Genomic DNA, 25,913 nt, shown 5'->3' on the forward strand with positions numbered 1-25,913 from the left:
TTTATTGCACTTCGCAGACTGCGTTTTTTTAACATATTGAAGCAGGTCTATTGGCACCATTTTTCAACAGCACTTGCTCACTTCATGTCTTTGTTACATTTTGGTAATTATCACACCATTTCCAACTTTTTCATTGTTATTTGTTTATGGTGATCTGTGATCAGTGATTACAACTCCCTGAAAGTTAAGATAATGGTTAGCATTTTTTAGCAATAAAGTATTTTTTATTAAGGTATGTACATTGTGTTTTTAGATATAATGCTGTAACACACTTAACAGTTTACAATATAGTATAAACATAACTTTTATCTGCACTGGAAAACCAAAAAATTCATTTGACTCACTTTTATCAGTGGTTCTGGAACCTACCCATATCTCCAAGGTATGTCTGTATATAGTTACAACTATTATATCCTCTTAATTAACTGACCCATTTATCATTATATAATGGCTGCCTTTATCTGTTACAACTTTTGAGTTAAAGTGTATTTTCTTTGATATTAGTATAGCTACTCCTGTGCTCGATTGGTTTCCACTTACATGAAATTTCTTTTTACATCCCCTCATCTTGAGCCTGTATGTGTCCTTGAAGCTGAAGTGAATCTCATAGGCAGTATATAGTTGGGTCTTCCTTTCTATCCATTCAGCCACTCTGTGCCATTTCATTGGAGAGTTTAATCCATTTACATTTAGAGTAATTATTCATAGGTGAGTACTTATTAATGCCATCTTATTGATGTTTTCTGGTTATTTTGTAGCTCCCGTGTTCCTTCCTCTCTCACTATCTTCCTTTGTGAATTTATGATTTTCCATAGTGTTCTGGTTTGAGTCCCTTCTCTTTTCTTTTGTATATCTGTTGTACATTTTTGCTCTGTGGTTACCATGACTTGTCTTCTCTTTCTAAGAAACCTGTTTCTATAGAACCAGTTGTATTCTGACTTTCCTGTAACCAAATATCTGCCAAGTAGTTGACCAAGTAATTTATCTTTTGATTATCTGTGTCATCATCAAACAAAAATAAATAGATAAAAGTAAAATATTGAAAATAGCAAAGATAGCATTGAAAATAGCAAACTAGAGTAAGGAATTTGTCCTAAAACCATGTATTAAAACACATTAAGCTACAGTAGTTAATACAACCCGATAGACAAATAATAGAGATCAGAAGAGATAACTCAAAAATTTATATATATAAAAAATTATGTAAAAGGCATCACAGACCAATGAAAAACAGATATAATTTTTTAATACTGGAGAAAAATAATTTTCATCACTTTATACATCAGCATACATTCCTAAAAGATTTAAAGAATCAATTGATAAAAATAAAACTATCCAGAAAACCTAGATGCCAGTAGTAAGTACTTCATTCGACTTGGTTGAAATATTTCCAAAACAGGGGCACCTGGGTGGCTCAGTTGGTTAAGCTTCCAACTTCAGTTCAGGTCACGATCTCATGGTTGCAGGTTCAAGCCCTACATCTGGCTTTGTGCTGACATCTCAGAGCCTGGAGCCTGCTTCAAATTCTGTGTCTCCCTCTCTCTCTGCCCCTCCCCTGCTTGTGCTCTGTCTCTCCCTCTCAAAAATAAACATTAAAAAAAAAAAGATTAAAAAAAGATACTGCTTATCATTAAATTCATATTTCCATTCCTAAGGAATGGGTAAGTATTTATCATAGGGAAATAATTGTAAAGGTGAGGAAGGGGGAACTGTCTTCATGAATACGTTCCCTATTATATTCTTTATTACAATGAAACATTAAAATCTTAAGTTTTAAGAATTATAATAATTCAACCTAATAGAATATTAGGTAGCCATTAAAAATAATGATCACGGGGCACCTGGGTGGTTCATTCAGTTAAGTGTTCAATTCTTAATTTTGGTTTTTTCAACTCTTGATTTCAACTCTTGATTTCCAGTCTTCATGGTTTGTGAGATCGAGCTCCACGTCAGGCTCTGTGCTGACAGCATGGAGTCTGGGATTCTCTCCTTCTGTCTGCCCCTCCCCTACTCGTGTGCACATACTCTCTCTCAAAATAAAGAAACATTTTTTAAAATGACCATAAAAGATTGTAATTAATGTGGGGGGAATACTAATATTATGTGAAGTCACAAATGCAGAATCCAAAATTGCGTCTGTGTTTTATAGAAGTCCTGGAGCTGGAAAGTACAACATAGGAAATATAGTCAATAATATTGTAATAATGTTGTATGGTGACAGATGATGACCGCATTGCTGTGATGAACATTAAGTAATGGGTAGAGTTCTCTGATCACTATACTGTGTATCTGAACTAGTATAACATTATATATCAACTGTACTTCAGTAATTTAAAGTTTTTAAAATTTTTTTTAATGTTTATTTTTGAGAGAGCATGTGCGCACACTTGAGCGGGGAAGGTGCATGGAGAAAGGGAGGCAGGATCAGAAGTGGGCTCTGCAGATAGTGGAGAGCCTGATGTGGGGCCCAAACTCACAAACCATGAGATTATGACCTGAGCCAAAGTCAGACGTTTTTTAATTTAAAAATGAAACACAAGGGTGTCTGCGTGGCTCAGTCAATTAAGCATCCAACTCTTGATTTCAGCTCAGTCTCATGGTTTGTGAGACTGAGCCCTCTGTTAGGCTCTGCACTGATAGCTCAGAGCCTGCTTGGAATTCTCACCCTTCTCTTTCTCTCTGCCTCTCCTCCACTGGTGTGCACATTCTCTCAAAATAAATAAACATTTAAAAAAATAGTAAAACAAACAAAAAACACATATTGAGGTGCCTGGGTGGTTCAGTTGGTTAAGCATCTGACTGTTGGTTTCTGCTCAGGTCATGATCTCACGGTCATGAGATCGAGCCCCACATTGGGCTCCATGTGAAGCCTGCTTGGGATTCTGTCTCTCCCCCTCTCTGCCCCTCCACCAGTCGTGCACATGCTCTCTCTCTTTCTCACAAAATAAATATTTAAATAAACTTTAAAAAAATGAAACACATGCATGAAATACAAATAAAGGAGAAGGAAAAATAGAAAAAATAAACAGTTAACATTAATTTTTAAAATGTGTTTAGATTGCAAGCATTTTTCTTCCTGTTTGTGTTTCTGTTATTTCTATTTTGTTTTGTTATAAAACTGGGGGAAGAGGAGCATACAGAGGAAGAACAAAGTAAATTCTGTCCCTCTTCTTTCCTACAATTACATATCTCCTCTAGGAAATTTATTTCCTCTTCCCACTAAAAAGCCTATAATCTATTAACGTGATTAAGTGAGAGAGGATACCTTTTGTGTACCTGAAAATGCATTTAGAAAAAGATGGATTGATGGATGCACAAATAATGTAATAAAGGAAATATAAGCAAATCATTGGTAAAAATTGAATTTCAGTGGTGGGTGTATGGGTATTCACCTGACATGTTCAACTTCTGTAGTTTTGAAAATGTTCATAATAAAATGTTAGAGAAGAAATTCCTTTAAATACTTCCGTGGGGGAAATGAGAAAAATAATAGTTTTTTTTATTTTTTTTATTTTACAAGCAGTGTTCACTAAGGAGTTATTTTCTGTCTGCATTATAAATCAACATATGTATAGCAGGCAGTGAAATACTGTCATTAACAAAGTAACATGCCACTGAAATTTACTGGATTCTCTCTCTCTCTCTCTCTCTCTCTCTCTCTCTCTCTTTCTGCGTGCGTGTGTGTGTGTGTGCACGCAGCTATTTTGTTTTCCTTTATCTTACAAAAGACAGTCGTTTCCTCACCATAAACATTATGAACAAGACTACTTCTGAAGTGTGGTTGATAGATGGCCTAAGCCCTTGGGACCCACCAGTACTTATCCAGAAGCGAATACATGGCGTCCTTTACTACGTTGAACACAGAGATGACGAATTATACATTCTCACTAATGTTGGCGAGCCTACAGAATTCAAGGTAATCCTGGATTCTCCTTGTCCCTATGTGGTGTGTTCAAAAGTATCACACTTCCATCAACAACATTCTTTACGCTAAGAGTTAACTGTTTTCGTAGACTTTTGGTAAACTGTAGAAATTGATGCTACCTTTCCATGCATAACCAATTCCGTTTCTCTTCCCTTAGATATAATGTCTCTACACTTTGTAATTATGCCTAAAAAGATTAGCAAATGAAACCTACTTTATCCTGATTATATCATTTATGAAAGCCAAACTTAATGATTTAAAAGAACAGACTTTTATAAATTCATGACCTTATAACTTAGCAATTTGGTATTGATCTCAGCTAGGCAGTTCTGCTGGTCCCAGCCAGGCTCCTTAGTGCATCCACTGTTAGCTCGCTAGCAAATGCCTTCACTCAAACATCCATTGGTTTGTTGTGAGGTAAGCAGTAGGCCGTGCTATCTCACCACACAGCAGGCTCCTTCACACGGTGATGGTCACACTGCAGCCCTGATGTGTTCTTTGGCTTTTCTGGATGCCATGGTTATCACATTTTGTTACCTGGATCTCTTCTGACTTTGTTCCACACAGCTCATGAGAACAGCAGCTGATACCCCTGCCATTATGAATTGGGATTTATTTTTCACAATGAAGAGAAATACCAAAGTTGTAGACTTGGACATGTTTAAGGACCACTGCGTTCTATTCCTGAAGCACAGCAATCTACTTTACGTTAATGTGATTGGTCTGGCTGATGACTCGGTTCGGTCTCTGAAGGTAAGTTTAATTCTACATCCAGTTCAGTGTAACAGAACATCACATTTTGAGTGATAGCAACATACTGTTTCTTGAGTGGAATTTAATTTCAATGAAACTTGGCATACTGGATCTTTTCATACTGGATCTTAGGGGGTTTATTTTAAAATTACTTGGAGGACCTCACTTTTAGTAAAGTTTTACTTAAAACATGAACTTCAGAAGTAGAGTTCAGTGTCACGTTCCTCTTTCCACCTATCGCTATATATCATCCATCTCTACAACTTGACGTATACTAATCACTCAGGCCAACTTGCCGGCTAGAGCCTGACCCACTGTTGCTGCTCCCATCCCACACCCCCCCGTGGGGATAGGAGGCATGCCCACCATACTTCTGCCTTTGCAGAAATACCCTCTTCTTTTTGTTCGTTTTCTTACCTGTGGGGGTTGCGGAAGGGACCAAGAAACCTTTGGTCTCTTCCAGTAAGGGGTGGCAGTGGTCTCCACTGCAGCACAGCTGTGAATGGTGGCACATCTGCCTGGCAGGCTGACTTGCTGATATTGCCTGTGGCTGCCAGAAAAGATAATCTGCCTCCACAAGTGAACTTCTTAAAATTAGTGAATGCCAGCCTTACAACCCCATTTTAAAGCAGCATTGACATGTAGGTTAGGGGCGCCTGGGTGGCTCAGTCAGTTGAGCATCCGACTTTGGCTCAGGTCATGATCTCATGGTCTGTGAGTTGGAGGCCCACATCGGGCTCTGTGCTGACAGCTCAGAGCCTGGAGCCTGCTTCGGATTCTGTGTCTCCCTCTCTCTCTGCCCCTCCCCCGCTCATACTCTGTCTCTCTCTGTCAAAGATAAATAAACATTAAAAAAAAAAAATTTTTTAAACATGTAGGTTAGAAAACAGGTGCTGAAGGGAACGGGAAAGGCCTCCATTTTACTTGATATGGGAAGAGTTGTTAAAACAGTTGACCACTTATACCTAGTTTGAGGACCTAGCCAAAATGGAGAGAGAAATGCCATTTGAGCGTCTTGTTTGGTTAAATTTTATCCCAAATAATTGAAATCATTACCTTTTTTCTTTTTTAAGTTTATTTATTTTGAGATTTAGTTTGAGCATAGGGAAGGGCAGAGAGAGGGGGAGAGAGAGAATCCCAACCAGGTTCCTTGCTCAGCAGAGCCCAACATAGGGGTCAGTCTCACAACTGCAAGATCACTACCTACGCCAAAATCAAGAGTCAGACACTTGCCTGACTGAACCACCCCGGCTCCCCATTTTCTTTATATATTTTAGATACTAACCCTTTATCGGATATATCATTTGCAGATATCATCTCCCATTCTGTAGGTTGCCTTTTAGTTTGTTGTTTCCTTTGGTTTATTTTTGCTTTTTCTTTCCCTTCCCTTGTCTAGAAAAAAAGTTGCTATGGCCAGTGTCAGAGAAATTACCTCCTGTGCTCTCTTCTAGAATATCTATGGTTTCACGTCTCACATTTAGGTCTTTAATCAATGTTGAATTTGTTTTTGTATATGGTATAAGAAAGTGGTCCGGTTTCATTCTTTTGCATGTTTTCCCAGCACCATTTGTTGAAAAGACTGTCTTTTTCCCATTGGATATCACTTCCTGCTTTGTCAAACATTAATTTACCATATAGTTGTGGGTTTATTTCTGGTTTTTCTTTTCTGTTGATCTGTGTATCTATTTTTGTGCCAGTACCTACTGTTTAGATCACTACAGCTTTGTGATATAACTTGAAATCCAGAACTGTGATGCCTCCAGCTTTCCTTGTCTTCTTCAAGATAGCTTTGGCTATTTGGAGTCATTTGTGGCTCCATACAAATTTTAGGATTGTTTGTTCTAGTTTTGTGAAAAATGCTGTTAGTATTTTGATAGGGATTGCATTAAATGTGTAGATTGCTTTGGTAGTATAGACATTTCAACAATATTTTTTTTTTCCAATCCATGAGCATGAAATGTCTTTCCATTTGTGTCATCTCTAATTTCTTTCATCACTGTTATAATTTAGAGTTTTCAGAGTCTAGATGTTTTACCTCTTTAGGTTTATTCCTAGGTATCTTATTATTTTGGGTGTAATTGTAAATTGGATTGTTTTCTAAATTTCTCTTTCTGCTGCTTCATTATTGGTGTATACAAATGCAACAGATTTCTGTGGATTGATTTTGTATCCTGCAACTTTACTGAGTTCATTTACTAGTTCCAGCAGTTTTTTGGTGGAGTCTTTCAAGTTTTATATTTATAGTATCATGTCATGTGCAAATAGTGAAAATTTTACTTTTTCCTTACTGATTTGGATGCCTTTTATTTCTTTTTGTTACCTGATTGTTGTGGCTAGGACTTCTAGAACTCTGTTGAATAAAAGTGGTCAGAGTGAACATCCTTATCTTGTTCCTGATCTTAAGGAAAGGCTCTCAGTTTTTCCCCATTTAGGATGATGTTAGCTGTGGGTTTTTAATAAAGGGCCTTTATTATGTAGAGCTAAGTTCCTTCTAAACCTACTTTGTTGAGGTTTTTTTTTTTAATCATAAATGGACATTGTACTTTGTCAAATGCTTTTTCTGCATCTACTAAAATGATCATAGGGTTCTTATCCTTTTCCTTACTGATGTGGTATATCACGTTGATTGATTTGTGAATATTGAAACACTCTTGCAACCCAGGAATAAATCCCACTTGGTCATGGTGAATGATGTTTTTAATGTATTGTTGGATTCGGTTTGCTAGTATTTTGTTGAGGATTTTTGCATCTGTGTTCATCAGGGATTTGGGCCTGTAGGTCTCTTTTTATGGTGTCTTTGTGTGGTTTTGGTATCTGAGTAATGCTGTCCTCATAGAATGAATTTAGAAGTTTTCTTTTCTATTTTTTTTTTTTTTTGAATAGTTTAAGAATAGGCATTAACTGTTCTTCATGTTTGGTGGAATTCATCTGTGAAGCTATCTGCTCCTGGCCTTTTGTTTGTTTTTTTAATTCCTGATTCAATTTCATTGCTGGTTATCAGTCTGTTCAAATTTTTTTATTTCTTTCTGTTGCAGTTTCAGTAGGTTGTATATTTCTAGGAATTTTTCCATTTCTTCTAGGTTGTCCAATTTTTTGGCATAATTTTTCATAATATTCTTTTATTATTGTTTGTATTTCTATGGTATTTGTTGTTATTTCTCCTGATTTGTAGTTTTATTTAGTTGGGTCCTTTCTCTTTTTTTTCTTGAGAAGTCTGGCTAGAGGTTTATCAACTTTAGTGATTTTTTTTTTCCAAAGAACCAGCTCCTTGTTTCATTGATCTGTTCTATTGTAGTTGTTTGGTTTCTGTATCGCTTATTTCTGCTCTAATCTTTATTATTTCCTTCCTTCTGCTGGTAATTAGGTTTTGTTTTTTCTTTTTCTAGCTCCTTTAGGTGTAAGGTTAGGTTGTTTATTTGAGATATTTCTTGCTTCTTACAGTTGGCCTATATTGCTGTAAATTTCCCTCTTAGAACCACTTTTGCTGCATCCCAAAGGTTTTGAACCATTGTGTTTTCATTTTCATTTGTTGCCATGTACTTTTTTTATTTCTTTTATTTCCTGGTTGACCCATTCATTGTTTAGGAGCATGTTATTTAACCTCCATGTATTTGTAGTCTTTCCAGATTTTTTTCTTACAGATTTTTTTCTTTTAGTTTCATAGTGTTGCAGTCAGAAAAGATGCATGGTATGACTTTGATCTTTTAAATTTTGTTGAGGCTTGTTTTCTAGCCTAATAAGTGATCTGTTCTGGAGAATGTTCCATGTGCACTTGAAAAAAATGTGTATTCTGTTTTAGGATGGAATGTTCTGAATAGATCTGTCTGTTAAATCCATCTAATCCAGTGCATCATTCAAAGCCATTGTTTCCTTGTTGATTTTCTGTTTAGTTGATCTGTCTATTGATGTAAGTGGGGTGTGAAAGTGCCCTACTGTTGTTATATTATTACCAATTAGTTCCTTTATGTTTCTTACTAACTGTTAGATGTATTTGGGTGCTCCTGTGTTGGATGCATACATTTTATAATTATTATATCTTCCCGTATTGTTCCCTTTATGATTATATAGTGTCCTTCTTTGTCTCTTGTTACAATCTTTGTTTTAAAATCTATTTTGTCTGATATCAATATTACTACTCCAGCTTTTCTTTGACATCCATTTGCATGATCAGTGTTTCTCCATTCCCTCACTTTCAATCTGCAGGTGTTTTTAGATCTAAAATGAGTTTCCTGTAGGTAGCATATGGATGGGTCCTGGTTTTTATCCATTCTGTCACCCTGTGTCTTTTGATTAGCGCATTTAGTCCATCTAGTTTTAAAGTATTTGTTGATAGATATGTATTTATTGCCATTTTTACTTGTTTTGTAGTTATTTCCGAAGTTTTTCTCTGATCCTTTCTTCTCTTTCTTTCAGGGTTTGCTGGTTTTCTTTAGTGATATATTAGGATTTCTTTCTTCTTTCTTCTTTGTATATTTATTAGTAGTTTTTGATTTGTGGTTACCATTAGGTTTTTATATAGCCTCTTTTGCTTATAGCAGAAGTCTATATTAATTTGATTGTCGTTTAAGTTTGAACCAGTTCTTGACTCCTCCCCTCCCCAAGTTTTAGATATATGGTGCCATATTCTACATTGTTTTATTTTGTGAGTTCCTTGACTGATTCTTTACAGAAATATTTGTTTTTACTGGTTTTGTGTTTCCTAGCTTCATACTATCTTTTTTTGGTCTTCCTTTTTCACTCAGAATCCCCCTTAATATTTCTTGCAGGGCTGGTTTTATGGTCATGAACTCTTTTAGTTTTTATTTGGGAAACTCTTTGTATCTCCTTCTATACTGAGTGATAGCCTTCCTGGATATAGTATTCTTGGATACAAGTTTTTCCTATTCAGCATTTTGAATACATCATGCCACTCCTTTCTGGCTTGGAAAGTTTCGCTGAAAAAACCACTGATAGCCTTATGGGGTTTCCTCTGTATATAACTGTCTTCTTTTGTCTTGCTACATTCATTCATTCATTTATTTTTAATGTTTATTTATTTTTGAGAGAGAGACAGAGTGCAAGTAGGGAACGGGGAGAGAGAGAGGGAGACACAGAATCCAAAGCAGGCTCCAAGCTCTGAGCTGTCAGCACAGAGCCTGATGTGCAGCTTGAACCCACAAACCATGAGGTGATGACCTGAGCTGAAGTCATACGCTTAACTGACTGAACCACCCAGGTACCCCTTGACTTGCTACTTTTAATATTTTTTCTTTATCACTATATTTTGCCATTTTAATTACAGTATGCCTTGCTATGGATCTGCTTTTGTTGATTTTTATCCGGGGAGGGGTGGTGGTTCTCTGTGCATCCTGGATCTGGATTTCTTTCTCTTTCCTTCTCCAGATTAGGTAAGTTTTCATCTATTATTTCTCAAATTCTCTGCCCTCTTTTCTTCATCTTCTTATGGGACTCCTAGAATACAACTGTTATTATGTTTGATGGAGTCACTGAGTTCCCTAAGTCCATTCTCATTTTCCATAATTCTTTTTTCTCTCTTTTGTTCAGCTTGATTACTTTCCATTACTCTGTCTTCTAGGTAATTAATTAGTTCCTCTGCTTCCAGCCTGCTATTCATTGTATCAAGCACGTTTCTCATTTTGTTTATTGAACCCTTTATCTCTGGTATATTATTCCTTATCTGTGCTAATAGTTTCACTGATGTCCACCATTCTTTTCTCAAGTCTGGTGAGTATCATTACGATCATTGCTTTAAATTCTTCATCAGGCATATTACTTATATCTGTTTCACTTAAATCTCTGGCTTTTTGTTCATTTGAGACAAAGCGTGTCTTCTCATTTTGTCTAAGTTTCTATGCCTATTTCTGTGTGAGGAAAGTCAACTACATCTCTTGTTCTTGAGGGTAATGGCTTTATGAAGAAGAGGTCCTGTAGTGTCCTGCAGTATAATGTCCTCTGTTCTCCAGGCCCTGATGCTTCCAGGAATGTCTCCAGTGGAACATCATATCTGTAATTTATTCTATATCCTCTCTTTATTTCCTGACCCTTTGCAACCTGTAGTACCTTTTGGGCTTTGTTACAGTGTTTTGAGTCATCAACACATAGAATCAATACTACATTATATATTAGGTTCTACTTAAAGAAAATTTTATAGATCAGAGCCTTTCATGAACTGGATAATACTGATTAATATGCAGGGACAATGCCATACACAAAGGACAAAATCTGTAAGCCAGACTATATTATAAAATATTTCTGTATGTAACATCTCTGCCTAGTAGGCACTTCACTAAAAGATCTTTTTAAACTCCATCTGGGCAACAGAAATGTAAAATCCTTAATATATTTGCCTCCTATCTTTGGTCATCATATTACCAGTTTTTCCTGGTAATTTTTTTTCACAAAAAGAAGCTATGATAATTTAATTGGTTATGATAATTTAAGCAAATCTTGGGGAGATTTTTTGCTTTGTACTAACATCAGTTCACATGGAGGCATTTGCACACTTGGGCCAGTTTTCTTTCAGTGAGATAGATGACTACGATTGCTGGTAGGATGCTAGCGCTGAACCTGTTTCTTTCGTGTATCAAAGAAATATCTGCATATCACCTAGCCAATTTATCATTATTCTTGGGTGCTGTCCATTAACATACCCAGATAGTACTGCAGGTTTCTCAATAGGAAATGCGGTTTAAGATATCCTTGAGATGGTTAACATTTATTTCTGGACAACTAGAACTAGACAAACTAGAACAGTTTTTGTTATGGTAAAACTTTACCCTTGGTCCCAGTACTTTAAGAAATACACCCAAAAGAGTTATTTATTGGAACCACTTGGTTTGAAACTATGACCACTTACCACATGGGGCACATGGAAACTCTTTTAAAGTTTCACCAAAGGACAGAAAAATTTGTGCCTCTGTGGACTTAGGCATCATGTACCCTCTTTCTGAGACCTGGTTACAACATGAGTAGTGAGAAGCAGTGGTGGTTTTTCCCAGCAAGGTCTCCATTTACTCGCTCCCATTTATGCTTCCAGACTTCACAACTTTGATGTGCCACATGCTTCTTTCCGTTTTATGGCTTTCACTTAAGTAGACAGATTATCCTTGAACATAATTCTCAGTCTGAGGACAGTAAGTTAGGAACTCTCTTTGAGAGATATTTTGAATATATATCCTTGGAGTGTTTCGGGAAGATAGATTCTTTGGACTAATAGTAAGACATATGCTCTGTGAACATAAACTCTGGCTGTAGTTTCTACAGGTTAGATGATGCACTCTTTATGCACACAGCCCCCACCTACCCTTTTTGAATAATGCCAACCCGTGACATTGCTGTGCCAAGACCTCTGATTTTCTTTCTACAATTACTCGGGAAAGGAAAGGCAATTTTCTTTTAATGTTCTGACTCTCGGTACCATTTCTTATATTCTGCCAGCCTGCTTACCACAATTCTTTGAAAGGTGTAAGAGGGATGTTAGTGGCAGGCTTGAAACTGGACCCTGCTGCTCTGAGAGAATAAATTTTGATTCCTTTCCTTTTTTCTTAAAGTGAAGAATCCTAATCGTAATAGCTGTGAGTTTCTCAGAGTGTATGTGCCAGGAAAGGTTTTGTTCTGCACAACAGTTAGCCTGGGGGCTGAAGTTAGAAACAGATTGTAAATGCTTTAGTGCTGCTGAGTGAGTTTGTAACCCTGGCATGATAACTGTCACCACTGTGGCTGTCTAGGCCGCAGGGGAAGGGCTGGTGGGTAAATCATTAAAAAAACACCTGAGCGAGATTTCATGTTCTCTGAGAACGGAGATCTGGAGATGTTGCCAGGTTCTGGAATTATTATTTGATTTGCTCTTATTCTTAACCATTTTACTATTCACTTCCCAAGTTTATACCCAAAATAAATGGCTTTATTAAAGGAGATTCTGTATAAATCCAGAGTCATGATAAACCATTTTCCTATAATTTTTCCTTATTTTATTGGTCATTAATGTGGAGTCCTGTTCATTTGTTACTTGAAATATATTCTGTTGTGCTGAAATAATAGTTAAATGAGGAATTACTTATAATGGATAAAAGTAAACTTGATGTCCACATCATCTTGTTTGTAGCTGACTCAGAAATTTAATTAATGATACTTAGTGTGTAGATAAAGAGTAAAAATAACTTTTATTTCTTTAGCTTCCTCCTTGGGCCTGTGGATTCATAATGGATACAAATTCAGACCCAAAGAACTGCCCCTTCCAGCTTTGCTCTCCAATACGTCCCCCAAAATACTACACATACAAGTTTGCAGAAGGCAAACTGTTTGAGGAAACTGGGCACGAAGACCCAATCACAAAGACTAGTCGTGTTTTACGTCTAGAAGCCAAAAGCAAGGTAAGTCTTTGTAATCCCAACTCTGAGCCCCCATCTACTGCATCCATACTACTTGTCAAGCATTGTGCAGTTGCTGCTGGTGTTACATTAGCATGGGTTTCTGAAGTGGATCTCACATACCACAGTAAGACCCAAATGATCTTAAGGGATCCATGGATTTTTTTTTTTTTTTTTAAATACTCCCGTATTTATTTTAACATGGCTTAGAAAATGTATAGCTAGCACGTCAAGTCATTGATTTCATCAAGGCTTGTTAATATTTGAATTTTGAATGTGAATTTTGAAAGTTGATTTAAAGAAATTGTCAAAGTTGGTTTCTAGGTAATGGCAAAAAATTGTGAAGGTGGTAAGCAGTTGACTAGAGTGCTTGAATCTAGTAGGGAAGATGATTGATGTTGAAGGAGTAAGTGCTAATGTACTGACTGCTGCAAAGGATGCCGTGTTGAGTACAGTGGAAACATGGCACAGGGACCTTACCTAGGCTGGAGGGATCACTGAAGGCTTCTGAGAAAGTGAAGTCTCGGGTAAAACCTCAAGGATGATTAAGAATTAAACTAGAAAAGGGGCAGGAGGAATACATTTGTGTAGAGGCTCTGAATTGAGGGAGAAATGGTACTTTCAAGAAGTAGAAAGGAAGGGGTGCCTGGTTGACTCAGTTGCAAGAGGATGCAACTTTTGATCTCAGGGTTGTGAGCTCAAGCCACATGTTGGGTGTAGAGATTACTTAAATAAATTTTTTTTTTAAGTAAAGGAGGACAATATGGCCAAAGTGTAGAGTAAAAGAGGTAAGACTGAGGGCAGAGTGAAAAGTATAAAAGAAAATTTGTGCAAGTGGGGAACAAATTACTAAACTGTGGCCTTTGGATTTAAGGAATTTTCAGACCTTGACATATCAAACATCAGATAATTTCATATGTGTTGGCAATGAATTATGACACAGCCTTTTTGTCTTTATGAATTTTTTTCTTCGTTGATTTTCTTTTAAATCTTTATTTAAGTGTATTTTTTTAATAATACAAGAGCAATACACATTTCTTAGAATAAATACAAACATGCAGAACAAAGTTTAGATGACTACTTTTCAGTTCCATTTGCTGTACCTCTTAGATATAATTATTGTTTACCATTTATTGTATCACTTTCCAGATTTTTGTGTTTGGTTTTTTGTCAACAGAATATGTTTACAGGGGCGCAGTCGGTTGAGCTCAGTCAGTTGAGCATCCGAATTCAGGTTAGGTAATGATCTCACGGTTCGTTAGTTCAAGCCCCATATCAGGTCCTCCACTCCCAGCGCAGAGCTGGCTTCAGATCCTCTGTTCCCCTCTCTCTCTCTGCCCCTCCCCCTCTTACACTCAAAAAGAAAAGAAAAAAATATATATGTTTAGGCTTTGTTTTGCTTTAGAAATGTGTAACTGTACCATATACCAATCCATCAAAATGTTGTAGTTATCATATCCTAAGTGGAAAGAACAGTGAAACTAAGTGAAATTCTGGCGCTTAATGGTTGAGGATTCTGCCTATAGAGGACAGAAAATTGAGCAGTTAAAACTTCTTTAGTCAGCCTATTTGTAAATACGCAAAGATGTGAAATGTCAGTATCTAGCCATAGGTGTGGGGAAATTAACTATGCTAGTACGTCTAATTTTGGTAGCTATATTTTGACTTAATCTTGAAAGAAAAAAATTACAGTAATAGTAGGTAGTAAAGAACTCTTTAAGATCACTTAACTGTCTTGGAAAGCTGCATTTCATAAAATGTTTTCAAGCCTGAGTTTTGCTGCTCTTTTCTAGTTAGCATTATGGGTAAGCAGAATAGCTAAAAATGGGGATGAACCATGATGTATTTTTAAAGACCTTAACCATAACTCTGTTGTCCTTTTTTTTTTTTTCTTTTTTTTTAAGTAATTTCTATACCCAACGTGAGGCTTGAACTCACAACTCTTAAGAGTCACATGCTCCACCGAGTGAGCCAGCCAGGAGCCCCTCCGTTGTCTCAATTAAATGAAGTTTGTATTCAACATCAGTAAGCAATGCATAAAATTAGGGATAAACTGTTTTAAAAAACTTTTATTTACATTGCGTAGTAACTCTTCATTTCCAGGATGGAAAATCAGTGCCAATGACTATTTTCCACAAAACGGATTCTGAAGACTTGCAGAAGAAACCTCTCCTGGTACATGTATATGGAGCTTATGGAATGGACTTAAAAATGAATTTCAGACCTGAAAGACGGGTGTTGGTGGATGATGGATGGATATTAGCATATTGCCACGTTCGGTGAGTCAACACATTTTACCTGGCACATGAGTGTTGTGACAGATGTCCAGAACAATGCTATATCAGGGAGGAAAGTTTATTTTCTCATTTGTGTTATTGAATTTATGTATTCCTAAACATGTGCTGATAGAAGCTGATTTAACAGACTAGCTGATCCAGAAAGCAAAAGGGTAGATTTTTAGGATCTTGCACCAGATTTTTTTTTTTTTTTTTTTTTTTTAATTCTATTGAGACCTCTTTACTTTGGGCAAAAATGAGACCTGAAAGCAAAGCAGTAGGTATATGGTAAATAACAGTAAAACAAGCGACAGCTTTGATGATCACTTTAGAATAGCAAGTATTTAACACATTTTGAAATTAAGTCTATGAATGAGCTATTCTTTCTTTTTCTTTTTTTTAAATATAATTTATTGTCAAATTGGTTTACCCAGTGCTCATCCCAAAAGGTGCCCTCCTCAATGCCCGTCACCCCTTTCCCCTCTCCCCCACCCCCCATCAACCCTCACTTTGTTCTCAATATCCAAGAGTCTCTTATGGTTTGCCTCCCTCCCTCTCTGTAACTTTTTCCCCCCTTCCTCTCCCCCATGGTCTTCTGTTAAGTTTCTCAGGATCCACATATCAGTGAAAACATATGGTATCTGTCTTTCTCTGCCTGACTTTTTTTTCCACTTAGCATAATACTCTCCAGTTCCATCCATGTTGCAACAAATGGCCAGATTTCATTCTTTCTCATTGCCACATAGTATTCCATTGTATATATATAAACCATTATCTTCTTTCTTTGTCAGTTGATAGACATTTAGGCTGTTTCCATAATTTGGCTATTGTTGAAAGTGCTGCTGTAAACATTGGGGTACAAGTGCCTCTATGCATCAGCACTCCTATATCCCTTGGGTAAATTCCTAGCAGTGCTATTGCTGGGTCATAGGATAGATCTATTTTTAATTTTTTGAGGAACCTCCACACTGTTTTCCAGAGCGGCTGCGCCAGCTTGCATTCCCACCAACCGTGCAAGAGGGTTCCCGTTTCTCCACATCCTCGCCAGCATCTATAGTCTCCTGATTTGTTCATTTTAGCCACTCTGACTGGCATGAGGTGGTATCTCAGTGTGGTTTTGATTTGTATTTCCCTGATGAGGAATGACGTTGAGCATGTTTTCATGTGCCTGTTGGCCATCTGGATGTTTTCTTTAGAAAAGTATCTATTCATGTCTTCTGCCCATTTCTTCACTGGCTTATTTGCTTTTCAGGTGTGGAGTTTTGTGAGTTCTTCATAGGTTTTGGATACTAGCCCTCTATCCGATATGTCATTTGCAAGTATCCCATTCCATCAGTTGCCTTTTAGTTTTGGTGATTGTTTCCTTTGTGGTTGCACCAGATTTTTAGAATTCATGTACCGGTCTGTGTACTCTGACTTCATTTTATTTTAGCTGTTTTCCAGACACAAATAATATGTTATGTTTCTGCTTAAAATCCTTCTCCATCTCCCTATCTCCAAAATAAAATCCAAACGCCTTACTTATAGTATTTAACATCCTAATGATCTGGCTTATCTCTGTAGTGAGATCTTTCATTACTGCCCAGACACACCCTGCACTCCAGCCCTGTTACATCCTTTCAGATGACACTTGCTCCTCTCTGCCTTTGCACATACTGTGTCTTGATGTTTTCCCTTTCTTTGCGCGTCTCATATTTTCATATTCTCATATTCTTCCTCCAAGACTCGGATTAGGTATCCTCTCCTTCTTAAGCATTTGTTTTAAGAAGTATATACCCCTAACCTAATAAGTGGATGTTCTTTCTACTGTTTCTGTGATAACCTGCAGTACACTTGTGTGAAAGCAGCAACCACATGCTTGGCAGCTGTTTTCTTTCCCCCCAAAATTATGATCTTCAGGCAGGAGATTTTTGCGTGTGTGTGTGTGTAGATTTTTTTTTTTTTTTTTTTTTAAGAAAGTTTATTTGTGGGGCGCCTGGGTGGTTCAGTCAGTCAAGTGTCTGACTTTGGCTCAGGTCATGATTTCATGGTTTGTGGGCTTCGAGCCCCGTGTCGGGCTCTGTGCTCAGAGCCTGGAGCCTGCTTAAGATTCTGTGTCTCCCTCTCTTTCCGCCCCTCTCCCACTTGTGCTCTGTCTCTCAAAAATAAGTAAACGTTAAAAAAAATTTTTTTAAGAAAGTTTATTTGTAATCTTATATCATTTAACCTAATGATTCTCAGCTCTGGGTGTACAGTCATCTGAGGACCTTTTGCTTTTTTATATTTTTAAGGCCAGCATTTAGCACAATATCTGAGAAGCAGAAGCAGCAACTCAAAACATATTTGTTGAGGGAGACCTGACTGGCTTAGAGCATGCTGAGTTTATTGATCCTTGGGTCATGAGTTTAAGCCTCATGTTGGGCATAGAGCTTACTTTGAATGAATGAATGAGTGAATGAGTGAGCGGAAAAGAGAAAATGACAAATGACTCTTATTTTTTTATAAAAACATATTTCTGGAACCCATTTTTGACTGTCTCTTAACAGGGATTGATGAACCCTTTCTCTGAAAAACTAAATAGTAAAGATTTCAGGCTTTGTAGGCCACCTATGGTCTCTGTTGTATATTCCTCATTGTTTTTTGTTGTTGTTTTTTCTCCCAACCTTTAAAAATAAACCGTTCTTAGCTCTAATGACATTTAAAAAAAAAAAAAAAAAAACAGGCCTCCTGGTAGATGTTGCCCACCGGCTATTGTTTGCTGACCCTGAAATATATCATTAATATTTTTTCCCCACTAAAAAATTTTTTTGCCCTTTAATTTCAGGGGTGGTGGTGAGTTAGGCCTCCAGTGGCACGCTGATGGCCGTCTAACTAAAAAACTCAATGGCCTTGCTGACTTAGAGGCTTGCATTAAGACGCTTCATGGCCAAGGCTTTTCTCAGCCAAGTCTAACAGCCTTGACTGCTTTCAGTGCTGGAGGGGTGCTTGTGGGAGCATTGTGTAATTCTAATCCAGAGCTCCTAAGAGCTGTGACTTTGGAGGTGAGTATACTTTGTCTCTTCTATTTACAAAGTGGGAAAGTGGGAAAGCCCTAGGATGCTCTATAAAAAAATATGTTATATCTTTTCACATTTCTCTCTCTCTCTCAAATAAATATTTTTAAAGAAGTTGCTAACATATTTACTAGCATAGGGAGTATAACAAACTTTAAAATTTTAAACACAGAATTGTAGCTCTGGGAGAACTTCTAAACTTAATCTAACTGCTTATCCTTTATTTATCCCTTCTTCCTGGACAGTGTTATTAATCATTGAGAATTTCCACTGAAGAATATTAATGGCTATCCTCATTGACCATTTCTTATTTTTAAGAACATGTAGAGTTGGTAGAAAAGAGGCAAAGGATATATGACTCACCAGTTCCAGGGACTCAGGCAGAGCACACTGTGACTCTGGAATTCATGAAATCCGTTGCCTGTGCTGCCCATCAACTTTTTAGTCCTGGATGTAGGGGCTCTCTGTTTTTTAGATACTCCATTCTTAAAGGTCTTTAAGGGGTAGTTTTTCTGTACTTTAATTGAAATATCTTGCTTTATTCTTAAAAGTCTCTACAGTTGACCTTTGAACAACATGGGGGCCAGGGGCACAGACCCATCCCCATCCCCATCCCCGTGCAGTCAGAAACCCATGATAAACTTTGGACTCCCCAAAAACTTAACTGCAAATAGCCTCCTGTTGAGCAGAAACTTTACCAATAACGTAAGCAGTCAATCAACATGTTTTGTATATTCTGTGTATCACATACTATGTTCTTACAATAAGTTAGAGATAAGAAAATGTTATTAAGATCATAAGGAAGAGAACAAAATGTTTGTACAGTACTGTGTGTATATCTATTGAAAAAATCCAGATGTAAGTGGACTTGCATAGTTCGAACCTATGTCACTCAAGGGGCAACTGTATAGTCTTCCTGGTGTCCAAAATTATGACGTTCTATTAAAGCAGCTCATTTCACCTTCATCACTGTGCTCCTGGTTAGGTACTCTAGAAAATAATGACCGGAATGGAGAAAGCATATTATTTTCAGGTTTCTTTTATTGTGAGGATGGGGGTATATACACTGTGGACTTGTAAATAAGTGTTAAATAATCCTCATCTGTAAATCTACTTTTTTAAGTAGAAATGCTAAATATAGAGGGGGGAAATCTATATACAAAGATAATAATAGCAAAGCTATTTACAATATAAAGAGAATACAACTGGTCTGTGACTTTTAGAAATTAGAAAGGAAATAATCAAAAAGTATATGAATATTCATCCCACGTTGCTTATTAGAGTCAACCTGTAAATATCCAACAATAGAAAATTCATAGTTTTTTTTTTTTTTTTTTTTTTTGAAAATTCATAGTTTTAATTAGAAGTACCAAATACCAGCTCTACTTTAAGCAGAAAAGGGATTTATTAAAAGGTGGTGGGGAGGAGCAGGTATAGTACCAGTCTTAGAGGCTGCACAGCCAGAAACATGTCCAAAATACACCATAAAACTGCCCCAGTGAAGCTGTCACTGCCACCACTGCTGCATACAAGTCCCCTCATACTGCCAGTGCTGCTTCTAAAATCTCAATATAAATGTGGCACATTTGCCAGAGGAAATTCTCTATGGTCCCTACTTCTTTGAATCACTAACTTGCCATTCAAAGTTTGGAGCACATTATGTCTGATTTGGTAGACCCACGCCATGTAGTTATACTCCACAACTGCAGGGAAAACTAAGAAAGGAAATACGGGGCATTTAGTACCTCCGTAGTGAGAGGCAGGCTTTGCCTCATAAGGTTAGGGATAGTCTAAATGCAAAAAAGGAGTTCAGATTCTAGGCAGCTGGAAGGAATTGCATTTGCCTACTAGGTTAATGCCAATACAAGAGAAAGCTGAAACACATGTTAACAGAATACTATAAGCTAAGTGGAAAAAAGCAGCTGCCGTTTTACTAAATGTTTTAATACTGGCTTTAAGCCAGTGAGTGATTTTTTTCTTATTTCAATTTGGATACTATCTAGACTTTCTTCAATCAACATTTATTACCCATATATTAAGGTAAAATGTCCAACTGATAAAGTAGGGTTTACTCACGTGTTGGGGTTTTTTTAATAATTTTTAATGGTGATAAAATAACAAAATTTACCATCTTAACTATTTTTACATGTATAGTGTACAGTAGTGTCCAGTATGTTCACATTGTTGTGGAACCAGTGTCCAGAACTCTTTCCACCTCGCAAAGCCAAAACTCTACGCTCATTGAATAGCAACTCCCCAGTTCCCCCTTCCCCTCAGAACCACCACTCTCCTTTATGTCTCTGAATTAGAATACCTGTACCTCCCGTAAATGGAATCGTACATATTTGTCTTTTTGTAACTGACTTATTTCACTTAGAGATATCCTCAAGTCCCCAAGGTCCATCCATTATTGTAGCATATGTCAGAATTTCCTTACTTTATAAGGCCGAATAATAATCTGTTGTGTCATTGTGTATATTTTGCTTACCCGTTTATCCACCATTGGACACTGGGTTGCTTCCGCCTTTTGGCTGTTGTGCATAATGCTGCTGTGACTATGGGTGTACTCTTCAAGACTCTGATTTACGTAGGAATATATTTGCTGGATCATATGGTAATTCTAAGTTTGATTTTTTTGAGAAACTAGCATACCGTCTGCACCATTTTGCATTCCCACCAATAGTGCACAAGGGTCCCAATGTCTCCACATCCTTGCCAGCGCTTGTTATCACTTGTTATTTTTGTTTCTTTTTAATAGTTCCCCTCCTAACGGATGTAAGGGGTAGCATTTATTACTTTTATATAAAATGTACACTAAGGCATCAAACTAAAAACTTGTGAAATTAGAAGATAAACCCATATATATATCTGAATACCTTAAAGGCCAGTTATAAATCACAGGCCCTAGTTAAGGACTGAGTAGGTCTGAGTAGTCTGCCTCCTGGGAATCAGCGTGGCTTCTTGACCTTTGTTCTCTCATGTCAGCATTTATATTCATAAAGTATATTTTTCTGAAATTCATTTTACCAATTTGTTAGTCAAAGTTTAAATTTCTTTGGCTTTGTGGGGTTTTTTTGTTTGTTTGTTTGTTTAGGCACCTTTCTTGGATGTTCTCAACACCATGATGGATACTACACTTCCTCTGACATTAGAAGAATTAGAAGAATGGGGGAATCCTTCATCTGATGAAAAACACAAGAACTACATAAAACGTTACTGTCCCTATCAAAATATTAAACCACAGGTAGTGAATAACAGTTTTGATAAAGTATCCTAAAATGATAGAAAAGATAATCAAAAGAAGACTTACCCATGCTGACCCGGAACTTTGTAGGGCTTTAGATTGTTTCTGCTTATAATACCCAAACAACTTCCAGCGCCATCTCTGCTCATACTCCATGTTTGCTTCAGTGTAATAGTTCGGAATAGGTTAGATGTGGTCATGGTCTCACTAGCCAAGAAAAGGGTATTTCAGGTAGCAAGTTGTCTAGTACTACGAAACTGTAGATCTCTCAGTATGAAATGAGAAGAAATTATCTAGCACTTAGGTCAAAAAAATGGGGTTATTTTTCATAACCTATAAGGTAGAAAAGGACCGTAAGGAATAATGCAAATCTTGTGCATCTATTTTCTTTCAGCATTATCCTTCCATTCACATCACAGCTTATGAAAATGATGAGCGTGTACCTCTGAAAGGAATTGTAAACTATACTGACAAACTCAAGGAAGCCATTATGGAGCATGCTAAGGACACTGGTGAAGGTAGGAGACCACCTGGAAGCAGGGAGCATAGCTAAATGTTCTGTTACCTACCACATACTGCTCAGGGTAGTACATTTTATGCCACAGACCAAATCATCTGCCCGTGAGTTTGGACAGTTGGTTTTCCTGTGTTGACTACTGAGTTGAGGCATACCTAATAACTATATCTGACTTGCCCCTTTTTCAAAGGATAGTCTTAAAATAAGGTAGGCAAGGCACAAAGAAAAATAAATTTAAACATCAAAGTATAACTTAGAGATATACTGTCATATAACACTCATTCATTTAACAATATGAATTGAGCCATTATTCCTGGAAACTTCTAGAAAAGCTTTTGCTCTGGAGCTTCAGTGTCCAAACTAGCTGTGTTAATTTCCTCTAGATCTTTCCATTTCATTGCACAGGAACTCTTACCTTTTTCTTCCTTATTAGCAAGACCCTCTGAGCTCAGGGTGGAAGGGACCCACATGCAAGTTTCAGTCACCTTGTTTTCACCTCCATGCCTCACACTTACACATTGCAAAAGTTGGCGTTTCCAGGTCATAAGACTCTGATTCCACAGGGCCATTGGCTTCCTCTTGCTTCACAACCTTCTCCATGTGGCCCAACAAGTCTCTTCCATCCAGTGTCCTCAGCCACTCATCCTCCTGTTGCTTTCTCTGTTTCAGAAATTTGTCTTTTGCTGCTTGCCCCCTCCCATCTCTTACTTGGTGATAGTTTATGCCTTTTTCCTTTGCTATTATTTTAATAGCGTACTTGAGAGGAAAGGGGAGAAATGAATCTCAAACAAACCTTCTAATTGTTGCATATGTTAACTCTTTCAGGCTACCAGGCCCCCAATGTTGTGTTAGATATTCAGCCTGGAGGCAATCATGTGATTGAGGATTCTCACAAAAAGGTATGTTTTCAAACCCCTCTCAGTTGACAGATGCCCAAGTAGAGATCTGTCACTGTCACCATTTCATTGGTTGCAGCAGAGTTTATGACAGCTGCTTTGTCACTGTCTGGTCTGTGGCTGAGGCCCAAGAGCAGAAGGAAGAATGCTGAGTCGAGAAAAGGTTCCCTCTTATACTTGATAAGTGAGCACTGTTAAAGAGAGTGATGGAATCTTACCTGTTTGGGAGCAACTTCTGCCTCTGTCCCCAAATAAAAGTAGACTTGCCATAAATGGCTGACTTTGCGGTTAGGTGAAGATGGACAGACAAAGAGATGTAGCCCTCGAGTTTTACCACAAAGGCCTTTATCTAATTTTTTAAATGCATTTCTTTTAGATTACAGCCCAAATTAAATTCTTGTACGAGGAACTTGGACTTGACAGCACCAGTGTTTTCGAGAATCTTAAGAAATACCTAAAATTCTGAAACGCTGCATTCCATGGGAATTGGAAACACACTGAAATATTTCATAGTCTTATTTCCAATTGGGTAAGCAACAGTGAGATTTTTTTTTAAGTTAGTAATTTTTTAAAATTTGCTTCTCCATCCACATTTTGTCTCGTGTATATCTCACTTGCTTCTACTGCTCTGTCCTTTGGCACACGTGCCCTTTAACCTAGGAAAGGGGTTTTCAAACCGTGCTCAGAAGGACACGGAGGACGGGGTGAAGGAAGGTTTGGTGACAACACAACTCTCCCAGCTCCCCCTTCAGAACAGCTCTGTTTCTGTCTGTCCGAACTAACATTTCCTTTGAAAAGTTTACAAATCAAGGTCCTGCCTCTTTGCTAATGAACACTTTTAGACACATCAGCAGTAAGTCCTCCAATTTCTACGTCTGTAATTTATGAAAAGAGGTAACATTCTTCACATTAGAATTCATTAGATCTCTCTGACAGTCCGGGGGTCCTCAGGTGTCCCGATCATCTCTTACACTGATGCTAGCTCAATAAAGTTACAAGTTCCTGCAAGCGATAGTTTTATTATTTTTAAAAAACATTTGAGAACCTTTTCTAAAGCTGTTACATTCACGTTGTATTACCCAGCCGTCTGTGGTGCGTGAAGTTACTGCACATGCTTAGGAGGGAACAGGACGTCAGTGTCTTCATCTCTTTAACACAAGCTGTGCAGTAGGTTTAATGTGCTGGAATAGCACGCCCGATTAGAAACAAAACATCTGTCTCTGAAAGCTGTTTGGTGATGAAGGAGATTCTTCGTGTTGTATTCAAGGACGAGGCCTTCTCCTTTGTCCAGTAAAATGTCACGCGTATCAACTTCACCGCCCTTGTCGGCAAAACTGGTACTTAACCTTATGCTTGCTCTTGTGGGAATATTGGGAACCATTTCCTTTAGATTTAGCAGTGAGGATTCTCCAAAATTCAGAACCACCAGAAAGACTCGGTCGATGCCATCCAGCTCTCTTGTGTACACGACAGAGTGGCTATTATTCCTCAGATAGCAAAACCAGCCTCTGCTGAGGAGCAGCTCATTGACATGAAGTAAACTTAATTCTTGATAGAACTTCAGTGCTGATCTGGGCTGAGTCTTTTGGACCTATTTATAAAAAAAAAAGAAAAAATTAACTATTCACTTCTCAAATAGTTGTTAGCGGGGTTTTTGTTTTTTTTTTAGTAGTCTTAGTATCAAATAAGGAACTTATTTCCCAAAAAAGTTTGCTTCGGTTTTGCCCATTAAAATGACTACCAAATTGTAAGTAAGTATTGATAGGTTGGTAAGAGTAGTTTATTTAACTACCGAGAGATACTGCAAATGCAGGGAGTCATTGGGTGCACAGCGTTCTGCTCTCATTTTGGCCAGACGTTATGAGAGACCAAATTTGACTCCACTTTAGGTATCTCAAAACAATGTCCTTGTCTAAGTTACCTGGTGTTTAACTTGCCTAACTACAGTTCCTTTATGCTACATTGTAACTGGAAGAAAGGCTGCCACTGTGGCCATGAACTGGGAGGGCTTCCCTGTTCTCTTTTGTAGAATAGTTTGGAGGTCTCTTTAACTTCAGCAGACACGTGTTCCTTACGTAGCCAGTGGTGAACAGAAAGTTGCAAAAAAGGACGCAAAGCAAAATGCTGCCTACAGGGAAAGTTTAAAAGTTATACTTCTTTAATGTGTGTCCATTAAAGAAGATTGGGGTTTATTTCACAGCTATATAGAGCATATATAATTTAATTTCAAGCGCCTTCTCCTGTGATTATGTTAAAATGTCATTTTAATAACAGGATAATGTTTGGTTGAATGGATATACCAAATTTAAAACCATCCCTCTCATTTCAGCATTCAGCTTTCTAATATTTTCTCATATGTGTAGCGCCTCTCCCATATCTGGATTATTTATTTAGGATAGAAAGACCATTACTACGTCAGAGAGTATGGATACTTGATACATAATGCCAAATTAGTCTTCATAAGAGCTGTTGCCAAATCAGTGGTGATGTTCATTTCCGTGGACTCTTGCCAGCCATGTTGACTGCGGCGGTGGTGGCTGTCATTGCTGTTATCATTGTTGTTACTGCGGGGCAGGTGCCTAATGTGTGGTCTTCAGTGAACATCTACTGAATGTTTGAAAAATGTTTATTCTCTGTTATCAGGCACAAAGGTATTTATGGTACATGTATATGGTATATGTATATGACTTGTCAAATTACTATTAACATTTTCTATAGCCTTAGATGATGCATGGAAAAGCATAGTTCGGTGCCACTCACATAAGAAGTGCCCAGTAAGTGTTAACTATTATCTGTGTCTACTTTCTAGAAGTATGTTGAAGTGTCTCTCTGTAATTGTGGATTTGTCAGTTTCTCTTGGCATTTCTCATAGTACTTGTTTTATATATTTGGACGCTATTG

General features: G+C 37.5%; 2 protein-coding genes across 6 annotated transcripts in view; one reads left to right on the forward strand and one right to left on the reverse strand.

Moving 5' to 3' along the window:
- Positions 1-23,602, forward strand: part of PREPL (prolyl endopeptidase like) — a 55,920-nt gene extending 32,318 nt beyond the window's left edge. For all 4 annotated transcript variants that reach the window (XM_058684243.1, XM_058684244.1, XM_058684246.1 and 1 more), the window contains 9 exons: positions 3,700-3,916; positions 4,493-4,678; positions 12,853-13,050; positions 15,151-15,326; positions 18,127-18,343; positions 21,450-21,599; positions 21,994-22,117; positions 22,942-23,015; positions 23,389-23,602. In XM_058684243.1, coding sequence (XP_058540226.1) covers positions 3,700-3,916; positions 4,493-4,678; positions 12,853-13,050; positions 15,151-15,326; positions 18,127-18,343; positions 21,450-21,599; positions 21,994-22,117; positions 22,942-23,015; positions 23,389-23,478 — 1,432 coding nt within the window. In that variant the 3' untranslated portion in view covers positions 23,479-23,602. The remainder of the gene's footprint in view (positions 1-3,699; positions 3,917-4,492; positions 4,679-12,852; positions 13,051-15,150; positions 15,327-18,126; positions 18,344-21,449; positions 21,600-21,993; positions 22,118-22,941; positions 23,016-23,388) is intronic.
- Positions 23,603-24,015: 413 nt separating this feature from the next.
- The window catches only part of SLC3A1 (solute carrier family 3 member 1), a 36,869-nt gene continuing 34,971 nt past the window's right edge, over positions 24,016-25,913 (reverse strand). For both annotated transcript variants that reach the window (XM_058684248.1, XM_058684247.1), the window contains one exon: positions 24,016-24,603. In XM_058684248.1, coding sequence (XP_058540231.1) covers positions 24,163-24,603 — 441 coding nt within the window. In that variant the 3' untranslated portion in view covers positions 24,016-24,162. The remainder of the gene's footprint in view (positions 24,604-25,913) is intronic.

The sequence above is a fragment of the Neofelis nebulosa genome, chromosome 9, assembly GCF_028018385.1.
Source record: "Neofelis nebulosa isolate mNeoNeb1 chromosome 9, mNeoNeb1.pri, whole genome shotgun sequence".
Lineage (NCBI taxonomy): Eukaryota > Metazoa > Chordata > Mammalia > Carnivora > Felidae > Neofelis > Neofelis nebulosa.